The sequence below is a fragment of the Nomascus leucogenys genome, chromosome 11 (genome assembly GCF_006542625.1).
Source record: "Nomascus leucogenys isolate Asia chromosome 11, Asia_NLE_v1, whole genome shotgun sequence".
In the NCBI taxonomy this organism is placed as follows: domain Eukaryota; kingdom Metazoa; phylum Chordata; class Mammalia; order Primates; family Hylobatidae; genus Nomascus; species Nomascus leucogenys.
Genome location: NC_044391.1, coordinates 73,762,965 through 73,782,699, shown reverse-complemented (window position 1 = coordinate 73,782,699; position 19,735 = coordinate 73,762,965). Strand labels below are relative to the sequence as shown.

The 19,735-nt window shown below is 37.9% G+C and overlaps 2 protein-coding genes across 5 annotated transcripts in view; one reads left to right on the top strand and one right to left on the bottom strand.

The window, feature by feature from the left end:
- The window catches only part of MBNL1 (muscleblind like splicing regulator 1), a 201,025-nt gene extending 189,565 nt beyond the window's left edge, over positions 1-11,460 (bottom strand). Inside the window, exon 1 of one of the 4 annotated variants that reach the window (XM_003256309.3) lies at positions 10,835-11,460. The gene's annotated coding sequence lies outside the window, so the exon portion shown is untranslated. Of the gene's footprint in view, positions 1-10,509; positions 10,638-10,834 lie in introns of those variants that run through there. The other 3 variants (XM_030822734.1, XM_003256308.3, XM_030822736.1) reach the window with 3 other exon arrangements.
- Positions 10,942-14,358, top strand: LOC105740530. The gene has a single exon (XM_012510721.1). It carries the CDS (start codon positions 11,004-11,006, stop codon positions 11,391-11,393), a length of 390 nt encoding a protein of 129 aa, XP_012366175.1. The 5' UTR covers positions 10,942-11,003; the 3' UTR covers positions 11,394-14,358.
- Positions 14,359-19,735: the final 5,377 nt, after the last annotated feature.

Here is a 19,735-nt window from a genome sequence, read left to right as displayed (position 1 = left end):
ATCACATGTAAAGTTACAGAGAGCAGAGAATGATGTATAAATTAAATGATGTAACATAAAAGCATAAAATAATCAAACAACCATGATCTATTAACTTTTGCCCCTATCATTTCTTGGTGAAAATTTCATAGTCTCACATTATTGGTGAGAAAATACATTGTCTTCAAACTTCACAAGCTTCCTCTGAGGGAATCCCAAATGGGTCTACCTACTGCCAAATGCACTGTTATAACATCATGATACTGCAACTCCATACCATATCTACTGAAGATGGGGGACCTAGTTTGTTTTATTTTTGTTTTTACAAATCCAAGAAACAGAGTATAAGCATTTGTCAAACTATACGCCATTTGTAACCCATCATCAAAGCAATAAGATGAAAATACATTTGACAGCCTTTTAAATAAAATTTCTATCTTCTTGACTTATGTCAGTTGTTGTATGGGCGAAGTTTTAAAATTACTATGTCATAAACATGCCACACTCATTCCCAACAGAATCATGGGATGGGGAGGGATGGGGTTGGGCAATGCTGGTTTTGAAGTATGAAAAGACCTGGCTTCCGTTCGGTTCAGCTGATCACCAGCTATGTGGATTTAGGCAAATAAGATAACTTCTCTAAGTCTGTGTCCTCTAAGAGGATGATGATTCCTGACTCACAGGCCCAATCCATTCACTGTCTACTATCACTACCAGGTTGTCTATCTTCACTCAATGTTTTTCCAAAAATAACATAAGCTGGCAAGGCCTCACATAGAAAAGATGCTGCTCAAATATGGTAGCTTTCATCATTACTTCCACCTTATTCTTACTATGTCACTCCATATTCCGAAAAGAGTGCCTAATCTTTGGGCCTATGACAGATGCCCCCTCTTCCCCACAGCATTCCCTGGCCATTCAGTTCCACAAAAACTTCCTTCTTTGAATTTCCTTCCCTCTTTCAGTTTCCTCCTTTGGTACTAACTTGTACAGTGCCTTACATTGTTAAGTTTTCAAGTCTTTCTCCTCAACTCAATTATATGTCAAAGACACTATGTAATTATACTTTCGATCCCCCTCTTGTGACCTACTACAATCCTTTGACTTTAAACGTGCTCAGAATATGTTTGTTAATTGATTATTTAGCAAAACACAAAAGACGAATTGATTCCTCTATGACCTGATTGTTAACATGGCAAAGTAATGTTTTAAGGGAAAAGACCTCAGCACTTAGTAAACTTTAATCAACTACAGAGGAATAGGCATAATACTATTCTTCCTAAATTAATTGCTCCCAATAAAATATTTACTTTTAAAATCTCAGTCCTCAAAACTATATCGCTCTGAGAAAGTCATTTCCCATAGGCAATTTTCAGCAAATGTGGTCCCCCAGAAAGCATTATGCAGAATTCTACATGAGTATATTTTTTTCTGAAGTCTTTCCTATTGAAGTATATATTTTTCTATTGTTAGGCACTTCTCAAATTATTTTTTGGAAAGGTCATGCAATGCTTCAGAGAGACTACTCCTGGATCAAAGATGTTCTTGTATCCTCCGTTGTTCACTTTTGCTACGTTTATCAAATCTCTTAAAAGTGTTTTGGAAGAGGTACCTAAGACCAAATGCCTTATCTGAATGCCACTAGGTAGACAATGCAGTTTTCCCTGAATGTTATAGCAGCGAAGTTCAAATAATGGCTCAAAATACTTTGGAATAAATTTGTCTAGTTAAAATTAGCCCAATGACAGAATAATAAAGAAGGCAAAGAATGTCCAATACTACTTAATCTTAGTTACTTAAAAATTAGCATTTTCTAAGCATATCTTAATGACATAACTAAATAGATTTTCACCATACTATATAGCACAAGGCAAAAACTAGATAGGAAAGAAAGGCTAATAATAGAAAAAGGCATGTAATAAGTGTGACTTTCACATAATACTAACAAAGGCAAAATAAAATACTGTCAACATTATTCTCTAGTTTATAGAAACATGCTATATTTAAGACATAGTGTAATTTCTGTATTATTTTTATGGACACAGGCAATCTAAATAACTAATAAGTTGTAAATGTTTATAAATAGAATATTTTTCTTGAAAACTGTCTTGATTTCACGGGAATTTTTCTCTGTATATTAAATAAAACATTATCAATGTTCTGACATTTTCTTTTTAAACTATTTTAAACCATTTATTTGTAAAAAGCTTGTAAGGACCTCAAACTAAAAAGACATGTAAGTATTCCAATAAAGCTTTCTACTCTATTTGAAATATAACTATCCTCCTAGTCCAGATAACCAATAACCAAATGCAGCTGTTTATTGATTCCTGTATGTAAATCATTCTGTTTATAATAGTGACTGATCATTAAGGATTTTTAGTTCCAGGAAAAAGTATGCCCTGGTTATACTGATACCTTCCCTAAAATAGCAAGGTCTGAGAAGTATAAATGTCAGCCACATTGAGCACATTGCAAACTTGTTTTATCATGTATCTATCTGCCACCTTACCTTGTTTATCACTAAGGATAGGTTACGCAAGCATTCTGAGCATGGACTTTAATAAGAGAGGAGAACTGCCTGGTTGACATTGAGACATTTCTCAGCAAATAACAAAATACGCCTAATGTTGAAATTATGTTTACTTTAAAATTACCAATTTGGGACAAAGAATTTGGTGACCTTTAGATCACCATCCAGTGCTTTAAAAGAGCTTGGCATAGAAATGAAATGTTTTAAGAAATTAACATATATCTTCTACTTAAGCTATAATCCCTGATAAAATACAATTTTAAATGTTTTTCACTTACTGATATTTTATATAATTCTTAAATAAGGAATTTTTGATTGATTAAAAGTTTTTAAATTCTTGCTGTATTTTAAAAATAATTGTTAATACCCCCATTGCCTTTAATATCCACATCCAGTCAGTTGGTACATCCTATGCAGCCTAACCTTACCACATTTCTCTCAGCATACATGTCCTCCTTTTCATTCTAGGGCCACTCCCCTCATCTAGTCCCTCATCTCTGTTCTGTATAACCACAATCTCTACTTCATTCTATATGTGTCCTATACTTCCCCTATAAAATGTCACCAAAACACAACTCCTGTAAGGTTACTACCCTAAACACCAAGTGTCTGTTTATGTTCCACACTACGTATTATTAAACTTACTACCTGGTCATCGATGACCTCAAAAGTGTAACACCAATCTCCCTTGAACACCTGATTCCTCATTTCTTCCTATCCTATTAATGCTTCCCACCCCTCACCCCAGGCCTTTTCTCTCTATCCTCTTACTTTTTGCCCATTCTTCTGGAGTCTCTTCAAATGCTGTAGAAAGTACAAGTCTTTTAAAGTATTCCAAACGTTTATGTTCTCAAGCTCCTATCAGCACCCAAAATAAGTATTTTTAAAATCTGTTTTTATTCTTTTACATAGGAGCATGGATTCTAAAACTGGGCTACCTTGGTTCAACTCCTTATTGTGCTACTTATTAATTAAGTACCTTTGCACAATTAATTGGACTTGTCTGTGCCTCAGTTCCCCTATCTGTAAAATCAGGATATTAATAGTACCTATATAATAGGGTTGTTCTGAGGAATACATGAATTAATTATAAACTTTAGCTTAGCACATAGAAAGTATTCAAAGATGTTAGTAATCATGATTACTGCTATATTCTCATCATTATTCTTTATATATAATCAGTGGAGGCAAGACAAGAAAAACTGGTTAAAAACATGAACACTGGAAAAATAAAAATGACAAGCCTCGTATTTCTGCAAATGAAAAAATTGTTCTAGTCGTGATCTTTAAGGTAAAAGTGATAAGGACTACTTTACGGCTACTTTACAGTAGAAAAGATTAAATGAGATACCTTATTTAAAAGTATACAGCAAGTGGCAACTTCTACTATTTTCATAAATATTTACACCTTTATAATGTCACAGATTTAGAAACTAGGGCATGAAAAGAGTAAATGGTTTTTCCCCAGATCTATTGTTTCTTTCAAGAAATAAACAAAAAACTTAAGTTACTTCAAAATAAGTATATTAAAATAATAATAATATTGATATCATTTCCTACATTTACAAAGGAGTTCCACTTTTAGAAACCTCATGTATCTTCTAATGAGGTCCGTTTTTGTTTTTCTACCTGCCTGGTATAAACATTAGACCTTTTTTTTTTTTTTTTTTGAGACAGAGTCTTGCTCTGTTGCCAGACCGGAGTGCAGTGGCATGATCTCAGCTCACAGCAACCTCTGCCTCCCGAGTTCAAGCAATTCCGCCTCCCGAGTTCAAGCAATTCCCCTGCCTCAGCTCCCAAGTAGCTGGGATTACAGGCATGCACCACCACGCCCGGCTAATTTTTTGTATTTTAGTAGAGACCGGGGTTTCACCATGTTGGCCAAGATGGTCTCGATCTCCTGACCTCGTGATCCGCCCGCCTCGGCCTCCCAAAGTGCTGGGATTACAGGCATGAGCCACCGCACCTGGGCAAGCATTAGACTTTCAAACCAAATTTAGATATAGTGTTTATAAGAACTCATGGTGTATCTCTTCAGAACCTGGCATCTTGAAACCAAGATCTGGTAAACAGAAACATCAGTAAGGGGGCCTCTGATAGGGGAATACTGAATTGCAAGCCTAGTCAGTGACATAAAGCTTTTCTCATCAATTTCTTACCCACAGAAAGCCCTATGTCCTCCAACTCTTTGTATCTGTCACTTAGCTTGACCACCCTCCTGCTTTCTTTCTACTAGAAGAGTTATCCATCCACAAAGAGTGCTAAAATGTCACTGTTGTAATCAACACAGAAACAAATAAAATGCTAATGTGTCACTTTTACTGTCATCAACAAATGCTGATAAATTATTGGATATAAGATTGAAATTTTTGGATACAATAGCTGAAAATAGGCTGTAAATTCTAATACTGAGACAAGTTAAGAAAATATCTTTGATAATATTCTAAATACAAATATGAACTGCTTAAGTCCTCATCTTGAATCCTTTATATTTAGCATAGTACAAGCATATGACCATGCACTGACTATTAAACTGTAGTATCTACAGTTTGTAACTATTTAGTGGCTGCAACAGCTGATATTTCATGGTATTCAATAGTAAAACTAATGACAAAATCTATCAGTAATCTAGTATAGGACATTTGGAAACCATTATATTTCTCCTAGATAAAAGAAATAAATAAATGAATTAAAACATATAGGAAAATTCAATATCTGAATGTTATCTATAAACATATGGAAAATATGGAACCATTGCTGAATAGAATTAATACTGCTTTAACAGAATAATATTTTGGTAAGGCCGAAAAATACTGAATACCTTTTGTTCCCATTATTTATGCATTTAAGGACTGTTCCCTTTATTACATGTATGTGGGTCAAGTCAGAGTTATCTTAAGACTTTCCCTTATCTGAACTTTCATACCATGTTACCTAGCCATTGTTTATTAAATATCACTTTCTGCTTTATAGTTATTTTCGAAGCTCTTATTTTCCCTACCAGATTCTTATTTTTTTTGAGGACAAGGTATATCTATCTTGATTAAGTTTGGTAGATTTCACTAAGCCTAGTGTGGTATTTTTTCACAATATGTATTCACTTATAAATCACTTTATATGATAAAATAATATTTCAAGTCAGCAACGTAATGCTTATTTCATAGAACTAAATATGTCCCCATAAATCTAGACTCTTCTTAGCTCTCTAAAACAAGTTCATTTTTAGTTAATAGCTTCCAAACTTTTAAAAGTGAAAATGTAGGAAAAACCCAGTGTCAAATACAAATTTTTGGAAAACTACTTTGGAGAAAGGCATCTCTTCATTTTGTGAATTTAGCTAAAGTGGGACTGGAATGGAGTTGACATCAGCATGGACATCATCACTGGTATTTAGATTTCACATTTACCACAATTCTTTTTAATAGTATGATATTATTTAACATTCAGGTGATTTGAATAAATTGGCATTGTCTTGAGGAAAGTTATATGTTCATGCATGTGTTACATACAAATTGTGTGTTCACACTTCACAGGAGTATGTATTTTGCATACCTTTATCAACTATTATTCACCTCTTTTGGTATATAAAACACACATCTCTCAGTTTCCTAAAACAATGTCAAAAGAGATGGTGGTTTTTCTTTTGGAGCATATGAGCATGATATTATTTCAGAAACGTCTTCACCTTTTTGGAATAATTGATCTCTGTGGAAAAGCAATTCTCTACTCTGCCCAATATGGCTACATTTCGTTTTGAGATTAATATTTCCTGAACTGTTTTAACAAAGGATAATCATAGTAACCTAGAGAACATAATCAAAAACAGTAGAAAAAGAACCAAATGTGTAAGACCTAATTCTCCTAACACAAATATTTCAAGATGTGTGTTACACACATTTTTACAGATTTCACAGGCACATATGATGAGATGCCTCTCTAAAAACATGAACGATTATCTGAAAGAGATGTTCTGGATCTGTTATGAAAAAAAACTAGTAATATGTAGAAAACTATAACCATATATTTGCTATTTTTTTCCTCAAGGATATATCTGTAATGCTTATATAAATGTTTATTTTTTACAACATGAAAAACACTAAGTAAAAACTGATTTCTCTACCTCAAATTTAAAAACAAAAAATATGTCTAGAGACAGTTAATGCCATATGCCAATAGCTCTTCTTGAATCCTCTGCCTTGCAATCAATAATTCTCCAACCATTAGTGAATATGCTCCATGACTCATCAGAAACAATATACAAAGTTAATGGGGATCATTCTTCCCCTCACCCTCCACACACGCACTGACACTAATGGAAGCTATGCCTCACATAGTGGAAGACAGATTCAAGATGGCACCAAGCCGAGAGGCAACTCTTCTTGAGGCTCTATATACAAACTAGCTCCCTCCCCACAAAGAATCCACAACATCCATTTTACATTTTTTGGCATCCTTCAAGAAAATAATAGTAAGCATACTTTATATGGCTAGAAAAGAACCACATTTTTTTCAGCTTAACACTCACTGTGAATGGCAAAATGTACTTCAGTTATGAAAATATCTGAAAGGAATGTTTCCAGGACCTATGCCATTGTGCTTTGTTTACCAGTCAGATGCTTTCTCAAGAATGTGTTCAAATTATAAAGACAGTGTCTCCATGTATAGAAATTCTTCAGAGCCCATAATGTTACGGTAGAAACACATTTTCACCTTTGCTAATATTCAAAACAATACCCTCCTATCTGCAGGTAAAAATCTTTCATTCTTATGAATTCAGCAATCTTTTATTAACATTTGCTCAGGACTTTGGATTTGGTTTTTTTTTTTAATTTTCTAAAGAAAGTTCTAGCAAAAGAAAACACATATTAAGTATTTGAAGATAATTGCTATTTACTAAAATCTCTATTTTAAAATTATTTTAGTGACTCGTTTATGTTTGGTAACTTCAGGACAATGATAACTACAGTGTCTCTAAAATGTTCCTAAGTAACAATCATACTCTATTTTGGCCTTTGAGAGGTGTTAAGACTCATTCTCTAATTATAAGTTTTTCTCTATTATTACTACCTCACCATCAAATCTCTAAACTAAATAGCAGCTTTGAGGAAATAAAAATAGATGTTAGGTGGTGTGTTTTCTCAAATTTTGGTTACAATGGATAAGAAAGATGAGGTATTTCTATGTATAATAAAATAAGCCAATTTTATTGTTTTGACCAGCAAAATCTTTAAGCTTTCTCCCAGAATATTGTTTTCCTGCTTTATCCTAGAACAACACTGTCCAAAATAAATACAATGTTAGCCACATTTGTTATATTTTCTAGACACCATGAAAGTGAGAGAGAGAGAGAGAGAGAGAGAGAGAAAAGAAACAGGGGAAGTTAATCTAGTAAGATCTATTAGAACCAATATATCAAAAATTATCATTAAAACATATCATAAATATAAAAACATTAATCAGATGTTTTACATTCTTTCCCTCATATAAAGTTTTCAAAACCCAGTAGTATTTTACACTTCTCAATCTGGACAAGACACATTTCAAGTGCTCAATAGCCACATGTGGCTACTGTACTGGACAGCACATTCTAGATTTCCAAACACATGAAGCTTTTTGGCCTAAAAAACCATACACTTTAAAATCTTTCTATGTCACATTCTCTATGATCCATATGGTTGATGGGATTTTATTTTGGGCCAATCACTTCATGAACCTATTTCACTTCTTTCCTCCACTCTTTTGACTCTCATATCTACTACCCACTCTAATGCCTTTGCTTACAGAATTTTAAAAACGCAATCATCTATTCTTTGCAGCTTCTCCTAAGCAAGACCTGAGATGTTCCCTAATCTGCACATCTATCACCAAGCAGAAAGCCAGAAGGTGCAGCAAGATTATTTATTCTCTGTTTCCATAAATAGATCTATCAAATACAGGCCTAATGTATGGCAACAGTGACAAATGCAAGGGCATTTTTTTTTCTTATAATGAAGATAAAGCATTTTATATAATAAAGTAACACACCCTTCCTCAATGAGAAATACAATTTTCAATGAGAAATATAATTTTACTCTTTTTTTTCCCCCAGGAGAAATTTTGGGTTAGTCTGTTCTTGTTCTGGAACAAAACCCAGTGTTTCATTTCATAGGAATTCTGTGCCCAAAGGAAGAACAGAATGTTGGAATCAAAATTTAATGAATTCAACTTGGAGTCTAACTTTGCCTCAAATGTGGAAATGTAAACACAAGCAATAATATCTCAAACCATATAACACTTCAGTTTCTCTTTGGCATGACTGCGCAGAGTACCACACTTGATGTGTATCTACACACAAATTTGTTCACAGTTATATAAGGAAAAAAATTAAACTAGGCATATGTGAGTTTTTTCTGAGTCTCTTAGTAATAATGAAATCTGATTATTATGTCTTAAGTGACACTATAATTATAGATGAACAGGTTTTCTGTTGCTGACCCAACCTGTTCCTTAAAACACAAAAGGCAACTTTTGTAGTCTTCAGCAAGGAAACCCCCCATTAAACAAATAAGCCTAAAAAACCTATGCCTACATTTTCAAAGAAGACCTAACAACATAGTAATAATAATAAAGTAACTCCCATGCAAATACACAAAACAGATAAAAACTAGAACATTAGGTTTTCTAGAAAAGTTAAGCCGTAGTTGTCACCAACTTTAAGAAAGCAAGATACAAGTGACAGCGATGTGCATTCTCAGGCTACAAAATAACTTATTCAGTGCCTCTATCTATAACTACATCTAAGACATTCTAAGTATTGAACTGCACATTCCTGGGATAAATTTTACAGTCGTTGAACTTTCATTTTCTGTCTGGGTGATAATATTTTATCTCAACAGCAAGGAGAAACACCAACACACTTAGGAACCCACACAGAGAGATAACTGTGGAGTGGCTCTCTTGTGCTGGTATAGAATACTTAGGTACTAAACACCCTCTGTGTATAAACAGACACTGTGTTCGAACCCAGGAGGAAGGGACACAGCGTCCACCGGTGTAGTATTTCAAAGCACGTTGCAGAGGGTCCGAAAGTCTAAAAGCATTAATTATGACCTCTCCTAGCGTATTAATTTAAGAAACTCCTCAGAGTATATGGCAGAGTTTGCCATCCATCTGCTATGACTTGTGCCTGTGCTGGGGGGCACACAAAGTGAAGTCAGCAGCAACAACCTTTCTGGCAGCTTCTTAATTTTAATCCTGGGGAGACATACTCCACGGAAATACACCCCAGAATCCCAACAGCCGCATACTCTCCCGGCCCCAGAGAGCCTTAAGAACACAGTATTACTCTGGCAGCAACACCCCTGTAGTTGTAAAGTGCTGTGCGAGGGGAAGGCATAAGCGCCACCATATACCTGCTCGTGTTACAGGCTCCGAAATCAAAGTATTCTCACATGACACATTACTACCAATAACAGATTCCGGCTCCGTTTAAAAAAAAAAAAAAGTGGGGGGGGCTACATATTTGTCCTGCTTTTGTCTAAAAACCAGAACCCAAGTACTAACTAGTTTTCATTCTTTTCAACCTTTCATGAAAGCAATTCAACCAATTGCGGCTCCACCCAAAGAGCTTCTATACTTACTTTTCTTACAGTTTTTGAGTGACGCACTACAAAACGATGAAAAAAAAAAGGAAGAAGAAGAAGAAGAAAAGGAGGAGGCAGCCCTCTCCTACAGGGCGTCTTCCGCCCTGTAAACTTGGCAAAAGGCAAAGTGGCCTGAAATACAGCACTCTCCATATAAGGCAGCCCAGCTAAACATGTCATGCGTAATTTATGGGTAGCAGGCAGAGAATTAACCTTTGCGTGCACATATTTGGCCCAGATGAAAACCGGGCGGGATGGCAGCCCCGGGGCCAGGGATGCGGGAGCCGCCGGGAAGACCCGCGCGCCGCTCGCCTCGGAGGGACTCACACCTTCCCCCGACAAAGGTCATTAAGTTGTGAGTACACTTGCACGCACCTGTTTCTCTTCTCGCCCCCCTTTTTCTCCCTGGGTCCCGCTGGGCTGCCAAGCCGTGCGCCGGCTGCGCCGTGACAGCGTCCGCAGAGCCCGCGGCAGGGAAGGGCGCAGAAGCGGCTGCGGCTCACCCTCCCGCCTTCCCCCGGGCAGGAGGTGCTGAGGGACGCGAAACCAACCACCGCGCGCGGCCCGCCCCTGCCCGGGAGAACCGCGGCCGGCGAGCACCTCCTCGCACTTCCTCCTTCAGCCACGGGCTGACCCGCCGGAGTCCGAACAATGAAGCGCGGCGGACCGGCGCGGGGAAACTGTGAAAATGGAAACTTACCTCTCACATTTTTTTTTCACAGGCGGCCCCACTGTCGACCGAGTGCCCAAGGCATTGTGGGAGTCATGATTCCAAGATGCCCGCGACGGAAAATGGAACTTGTCAGCTCCTTGTCATGGGAGCATTGTGGGCGCCACAACTCATTCAGCTGCAGTGAAAAGACTGTTGCATGTCGGTGTGCAGCCTCTTATCGCCGAGGTCTGGCTTCCGCTGCTGCTGCGCGGCCCCTCCCCCGCCCGCCCAGCCCCACCAGGAAGCCCAGGGCGGACTCGTCGAGCTTCTAATGCACGCGGCGGCGAGAAAAACGCTCATCAACTTTCCGCCGGCGCCCTCCTGCGCTTCCCCGGGCCCCAGGGTCTCCTGTCAACCGGACAGAGTCCGCAAGGGCGGGTCCTGGGCGCTCGCCCCGCGGCGCCGAGAGCAGGAGGAAGCCGGAGCCCGCGCGGGCGCCGTGGATCCCCTCGGCCTCCCGTTGGTATCTTCCATCTCCTGCGTTCAACATTGTAACCTCGCGGCGGGCGTGCAGACCGGACGCCCTCCCGCTACTTCTGCCGACTAGCTGGGCACACCCGTGGGTTCGTTTTGAAAGAGGCCGTTGCACCGGGCTTTGCAAGGAAGCCGGCAAGGTTAGATTGAAGGTTAGAAGCCGATTAGACTAGAATCCTGCGATCTGGTGAGACTGCCGCCTTAAAATGCACCAAACAGTTTTTGAACCTGGAGGGCTAACAGGCGGGAAAAACATCTGCAAGACTGCCACTGTGTATTTTTCTCAAGTGACAGGCTATCCACAGTTTTGGAATTCCTTAGTGAAACTGTCACACAAGCACAAACACTCACATGTCAGCTTTCCTTCTAGTTTGTAAATATTTGTAATTTACAAGCCACTGTATTCCCAACTTTGCACCATGTGATTTAGAGAAAGCAAACTCCCTCTTTAAAAATAATATGTTACTTTCTGAAATACCGGGATATTCCACGGCAAGTAAGCCATATTGTCGCCAGAGCAAATAAACCGCAGCACCGTATCATAATTCACTGGGTGCTATAAGCTGTAACTTGGCTTCGCTTTGAATGGAAAGAATCCTGAACGTCTGTGATGTGATGAAGTTTTGGAGACTGGGGGCAGGATTTCCTTTGAATGTAAGGAATTCGGATAACTTGTTCAAGGAAGATTCTAATGAAAAACGTTTGTCCCATGTTTGTTGGGACAAAAATGCTGGATATGGTACAACATTCTTCCTGCAGGTTCAGTTTTGTTGAAGAGAGTGAGGCCAGCTCGAGGTGAAGGAAAAACATCAGAAAGGTGCTAAAGTGCAGAAATATCTTCCAGAGGCACTAATAGCCGACTTGAGTTCTTGACCTTTAGCTAGATCCACAAAGCACTGAGTTAAAATTGTACACTGATCCCTTCCAGAACAAATTAATTAATTAAATGGTGCCTCTTCCCAGCGTTAATCGTTTAAAAGGACTCAAGTACCTACACAGTTTAAGCAAACTAAAAGAACACTGACACTTTCTCAGAGAACAGGGATGGGAACTTTCTATCTGCCCATTAGTATCCTACCCCAAGCTACGAAGACTTCCATTCCTCTTATTAAGCATTCAGCAACTACATTTAGTACCTACTATGCCAGTGATGCAAGAATGGATAAGACAGTCCCTACACTCAAGGATAACACCTCTACTAGGTGAGAGACAAACCGATTAATTCTGCATAAGGGATAAGTGCTATATGTTGGAAGCAATCCAATGAGGGCTCTGAGGATGGCGAAGGAAGGGTTCCTGGAGGATTTACATTTAACTGGTGCCTTGAAAGGTGTGTGGAAGTTGGCAAGATCAAAAGGGAGTAGAGTCCAGGTGGAGAGAAGAGCAGGGCAGGCTGGATGGCATGGCTCACAACTGTAATCCCGGCACTTTGGGAGGCCATGGAGGGAGAGGATTGAGGCCAGGAGTTCGAGACCAGCCTGGGTGACATTAAAAGACCCTGTCTCAAAGAAAACGAAAAGAGCAGGGTATATACAAGGGGCCTGCCAGCCTTCTCAGCCTTTCTGTGAGAAGCCAGGGGAGGGTAGTACAGGAGAGTGGCTGGAGATGACGCTAAAAGTAGGTCTGTGTTAATCTAACGAGTCTCAACTTTACTGTCAAAACTAATGAACTAGGAAAGTTTAGGCAGCAAGGGCCAGAGATGGAGTCTGGACTTGTATTGCAGAAAGTTCCTGTGATGGCAGCTTGGAGGGTGAATGAGAGTGTGGGATGGAGGGGTGAATGGGTGTGGACAGACTGGAAAAATGACTCATGCAGGGAATGAGGAAGGGAGGAGCCTTGGGAGACTCTCAAATCCCTGGCTTAGCCTACTGAATTGCTTGCTACTTGCCTTTTTATTTCTTCATTTTGCCTCCCATTGTCTGTGATATTAAAGGCCTAACTTCTTAGTGGAGCAAACTTTGCATCTGCTAGCAGGTTGGTGCCCTAGCTAGCTTCCATGCCCCTCTGCTTAGAATGCCTGCGAACCACTAAGGACTAATCCTAGTGGTAGAAATTTATTTTCAATTGTTCTCAAACCCTTGTAGAATTCCAAGTTAGAACTGTGGTGTCCTTTTTTCATGTGGGTTAGAAAATTTGCTGTTTGGAGCAACATGGTGAAACACAGGACTTTTGAACCCGCCCATGGTGCAAAAGGGGAAATTATGTTTCTACTTCAACACTGGAGGAGGGGGGATCTTCTGGGAGCAAAAGAGAAATTGAAACTGAGATGAGACATGTTTTTTACTCCATGACAGAATACAAAGAAATACAAGGATGATCCTTTAATGTTAGAAACAGTAGAATAACCATCCTGGTAAATAAAAAAGAAGAGAAAAAATGTTATTTTACATTAGATACAGAAAAAAAGGATGGCTAAGAAAACTCATAAAGCAATGGTCAATCTATAACTCGAGTCCAAATAAATTGTGATGTAACACTACATTACCACTGATTTGGCCTAATTTACTATCATTAATAACATTATAACATGAATGATAATATTTAAAATTTTAAAGCACTGTTACAAACACCAGATCATATGTTAAAACTATGCAATCATGTTGTCAGCTTTCAACTGCCACTAGCATCCTAACCACATTTCAAACTATGGAAATTACTAAAAAATCATTATTGTAATAAAAAGTTAATAATTCCTCATTTAGAATACCATTGATATTCCCTCAGTGCCAGGAGAACATTATGGTTTCTCCTGTTTCTGTGAAGTGTATAGTCTACAGGTTCATAAGTGAGTATATCCATGAGTATAAAAAGAAGGTCATTTATGGGTGGAGAGGGAAATTATAGAAAACAATTTCAGGTGAAATAAACTACATTTTCAGATAAAGGAAAGAGTATTCACTGCAGGTTCCTGAAATATTTCAGTCCATTCAAGTTTTAATTGTACCAATGAATCTCAATAGAAATACAGTTAAGGAATATGGTTTTTATAGATAATGTCAGCTCCTTGTTTACCAATAATAAAGATAAAGATAATGGCAGCATTTATCTTTTTCAGTCCAATGGGGATATTTAAGATACCTATGTAAGTGTGTGAGTGCCTGTGTGAATTGTGACTTACTTCTTCTGCATACCACATTCATAGCTCAATAAGCTCTCACTGCCTCTGCAATATAACTTGTCTTTCCTGACACACACACACACACACACACACACACACACACACACTCTCATACACACGAATCACCTAAATAAAAATATCTCAAGGAGGTATACTCTTTTAAAATACTATTTTTATTATACCAAGATAAAAATAATTGATTGAAAGATGGTGTCAAAACCAGAACCTAGTCTCATGTCCTGTGCTTCCTAATCAATATTTAAATATAGATGGTCAAGAGAAGATGACTCTAAAAGGCAATCAAAAGTCACAAACATTCTTGTATGGAGAATCAAGTTTAAGTAGATGCATTTAATGTATCACATTAAACTTCACAACAGGGTTGAGGAGAGAGGTGAGACCTTTTGTAGCCTTCTTTTGTAGAATTCAAACTTGTTCAGATATTTGAATACATATACTTGAGAGAAAGAATTACACGAATTTAGTTTATCTTCAAGGACCTTTATATATTTCGTATACAACACAATTTCTTTGTGCTCATTATTTAAAAATAAAAATATGTATTCTAATAGATACTATGTATACATTTGATATATAATACAATATATTGTATGTATAACGTATATTGCACATGAATGTGAAAATATATAAAATCAATATATTTGCTACTAAATGTTTATAAAATTTAACACAGTTAAATATTATGCATTTCTCAATTAAGTTATTTTACCTAAAAGTTGAATCTATATCTTCAATATCATTATTTTAGGATCTAGCAATAGAGAGACAGTAAGCAAATACATTTTGAAATTAAAAGTTCAAAATCATAGAATTTTAGCATTGAATGGAATGTTAGAGAGCATCTGGCCTTGTTCCCTTGTTAAACCAGAGGAGTGCATTATATAAGGAACTTGGCACCATGGCAGAGCAGAACTGACATCAGTGTCTTCTGACTCTCTCAGGCCATTCATTTTCATTGTCGTTTTTTTTTTTTTTTTTTTTTGCTTAAAGACAATGAGGACAAGAAGCAGCTCTAAAATAGGCCTAACAGTTCCCCCAGTTTAATCTGAGGAGGTGCTACATTAGATTTCCAAGAGTATAGTTCTTCCTTCCTCCGTTTCTGCCTTCTTTCATTTTCTTCCTTCTTTTATTCTTACTATTTTTCATCCTTCCTTCCTTCTTTCCATACAGAAAACACTTTTCACGCAATGACTCTATTCATTTCACAAACATTTATTGAGCATCAGCCATGGCTAACTCCTATTCTAGGTACTGTGGTTACAGAAATGAACAGCACAGATAAACCACTTCCCTCAAAGGGGTTTCATTCTACTAGGGGGAGACAAGCAACAAAAAATAAGTCAAAAATAAAAAATAAAAGATAAACATATGAGGTAATCTCAGATGGAGATAAGTGCTATGAAATAAAATAAAGCAGGTTAGGGGGATTTGGGAGAGGAGGTTGTGTGAAACAGGATGGAGGACTGAGCTGGTCATATACAGGCAAGGTTCTTGGTGAAGTGAGGAATAACTGGGGAAAGAGCATTCAAAGCAGTGGATACTGCATGGCAAGAGCCCTAAGGCCTGAGTTCATGGTAGGGCTAGAGAGCCAACGGTCAGCAAAAACTACCTAACCTCAAGGAGCTTACAGTCAAGAAAGAGGGAAAAAATGAATCTCCATTAAATTAATCACACTCAAAATGCAAAGCTACAACCATGATACTTTTCCTCACTGGGAACCACTGAAGTATTTGATTATGTTAGAGGCAGGGGTGGGGTGGGGTGATGGAACATTATCTAAATTTTGTTTTCACAAAGATAACTAGATAACTCGACTGCTGTGTAAAGGCTGATAGTCTAATCTCAGAAGAGAGTGCATGAATTGCACCACTGCTGAGAATGAGAGCAAACCGAAAGTGAGCTCTGTCTAGGAGGGCAACAGACAGCAAATAGCGGGGGACCCAGCAGCAGAATGTGATTTGGTTGAAGACCCTCAGCAGTGGGGTACAGCAAACCTTAGAACCTTACATTTCAAGAGTTGAAGAGAAGCCATAAGACTCGTGATCCTCGAGATAACATACCTTGAGGGAAGGGAGATGTGGTATGCCTGTTTGTGTGTGACTTATTTATTATTTGGAGTCAACACAATATAGAAAATTCGAAATTAGTGAAGGTAGAATATTTTTACATCAGCAGTATTTCCAGTTCCCAGAGATAGGGAACTGTTTGTGTTACAATTTATTTCCTTCTAGGCTTTTCCAATGCATTTTTAAAAGCATAGTTAATATTGTACTATATATGCAATTTCTTTTCTAAATTTAATCTTTTAAGACAATCTTATAAAACAAAGGCCACCCCCCATGTCATTTATATATAATCTTCATTTTTCATGAGGTAATGGAAGCTGGAGAGTTGGCCCTTGACCAAAGCCTTGCAGGTAACAAGAGGACAAGCCTCCTGCCCCACAGTGTTTCACAGCCAGTACCCCAAGCTCCTGAATTCATCTGTCTAATGTGTAATATATTTATAAACACTCTACCTGGGATATATGCATACCTTCTACTATGGACTGTTATTAAAGACAAGTAAATATGCAATCGTGGTCTTTCAATAAATTAAACAGATATAAAAATAAATATAGAATACAGCCAGAAGATCAAAATTGAGATATTATCTATTTATGCTTATAATATGTAATTACATGTAATATTGTAAAACACTTTCTACCATTTCATAAAATTCTGTGTTTTCATTTAGCCCAGAATTCCCTTGCAATCTTTTAAAAATAGTATCTAATAGGGCTTTTAATATAAATGTTGTAGTGAAACTGTTTTATGTACTGTAACCCAAACATTTCTACATAGTAACACTGTTCCATATAGAAAACAAATATGAAAAAATATGGCCATTATCTTATTTATTTCTAAAGGTAAACCAATCTTTGACAATGCCAATAGCAGGGTTGATGTTCCTAAATGTTGGCTGTATGTATCTACTTACTCATTGTATTCTTGAGGTTCCTTTCCTTTGGTTTCTATGATATTCCTCATCCCTCTCTTTTCATTCCATTGTGTGAGTTCTCTCTGTGGATCTTTTGTTAGCTCCTCTTATTCCTTCTCTCCTATCTGAGTTTCCTGAAATTACGTTCAAATCATGTCTCGTAAGATGTTCTAAAGAGACCTTTGAATAAGAACAACATTTGTCCCATTAATAAATGGTGGGAGTTTCATATGTCTGTTTCTTTTTCTCTTCTTTCCTCTTTGCTTGTCCAAAAGAGTGGGAATGGAGCAGTGCAGTCATAAATTAATTTTAATATCTTAACTTAGGCATCGGTGCACTGGCTATTGTTCCTTAATACATTTAACACATAGTCATTGACTGCTGACTATGTGCCAAGGGCTGTGCTTGGCACTGGGGATGAAGAAGTTATTAAGTCTTTTGCAAGGTGTTCATAGTCTAGCGGTTGGGGACAGACGTGGGGGAAAAACACAGTTGGAAAAGAGTGTAGCAAATGAAACCATTCAGTTAAATTCAACAAACCCTGCGTGCTTATCATGTGCCAAGCAGATGGCAAGGAGGATAGGACTGGGCAAGGCCTTGCTCCTCACGGACTCCCAAGCAGCTGGCAAATGGTAAAATTACCTGACACTTGTTAAGAGCTTCATGGCAGAAAGAAAGTCAGAAAAAAAGTCATGAAAGGCTATTGGACAGACAAGAGGCTTGATCAGAAAAACGCTTTTAACAAATATTGTCCTAGCAACATGAGGAGAAAGTTTGTTGTTCAGATTTTTTATTCTGTCATTATGGAAAGCTTACTATGTGTCAGGTTTATTTCCTAGAGGCTGAGGCTTCATTGGCTTGCCTCAGTGGATCCCAAACTGGCCTTGCAACTCTCTCTCCTTGCCTCTCCTAGGCTTTCAGTAACAAATCCTCAACTAGGTGATAGGAGATTATCTGATTAAAGCCATTCACATTAAGGCGAGAATGAGGCTTAATCCTTCAAGAGCGTTTGCTTTAACAAAGGATAGCTTGTTAACCCTAATGAACTGCTCATTGGAAGAACTCTGCAGAATGATCCCTCCTCCTCACCTTCCCGGACTTGCCAACCCCACGTCCTTCCTTTTTATTTGTCTTTCATTAAGCAAAGGAGGAATGGAAGTGTTAGAGACTCTCAGGTCACCCATTATCTCCTTGAACTTATCACAAGAGGTATGTGAGGTAATTATGACCCCATGCTCATAATGAGGAGACTGAAACTAGGGTGGTGGTTCTTAACCCTGACTGTATTTTGGATAGGCGGGCTGCAACCCAGACAAATTAAATCAAAATTTCTAGGAGTGGCATCCAAGCGTCTGTATCTTTTTTAAGCCCCTTAGATGATTTGATTTCAAAGCACAGCCAAGGTTGCCAGCTTCTTGCCCAAACTCTGCAAGAAGCTAGAGTTTAGGAAATGGAAATTAACCAGAATAGGTAGCAATCCATTGACTTGTTCCATTTTTTCCTTTGGCAAGTAAAGTTTATTTGGCTCAATAGAAACAGAATTATCTGCAGGAAACTCGGCCTCAAATAGAATTAGATTTGGGTAGACTGGTGCCCATATGCATCTAGAAATGAGGGAGTTAGGACCAGCTGTGGATAGCTAAACTGGTGGTGCAAGGTAGTACATTTTGTCATGCACATGGTTGGAAGTGGTGCTTCTTAGGCAACCAAAATATGTTTCACTTTATGCCAGGTAAGCATTAGTGGTCCACAGGATTAAAAACAGATAAGACAAATAGTTAAGATCACACAAAGGAGAATCCTGCATATTCTAAAATACTTACATTGCTGTTTGTTTAAAATTCTATACCCTGTCTCTTGCTAAGAAATTGTGATTATAAGCACCCCCTTGAGAGTGACATCAGAGCCTCTGAAAGATAAAGTGTGTTCTTGGCCACTTCCTTTTGAAGATATACATATCTTCACCAGTTACATACTCATACATGTAATTATGTGTATTCAACAAAAGCTATTCTGTACATTTATTTTATAAATTTGTTCAATAAATTAACATACTTAAATTATAAACACAAACAAGTTAGCAGAACATACCTCATTTGAAACTCATTTGAAGATAATGCAAGACATCTTAGTTTATGGCCTTTGTGAATGTGCCGTCAGTCCAGTTGACCCTCCTGGCCCCACCTGGATGGATCTGAATGCCCATGTTTCTGCAATGGGCTTAGCAATGAGTAACTGCTGACAGGGCCTGATTCCATCGAGCCCTCCCAGTAATGAATGTGTTTTTAGACAATGTG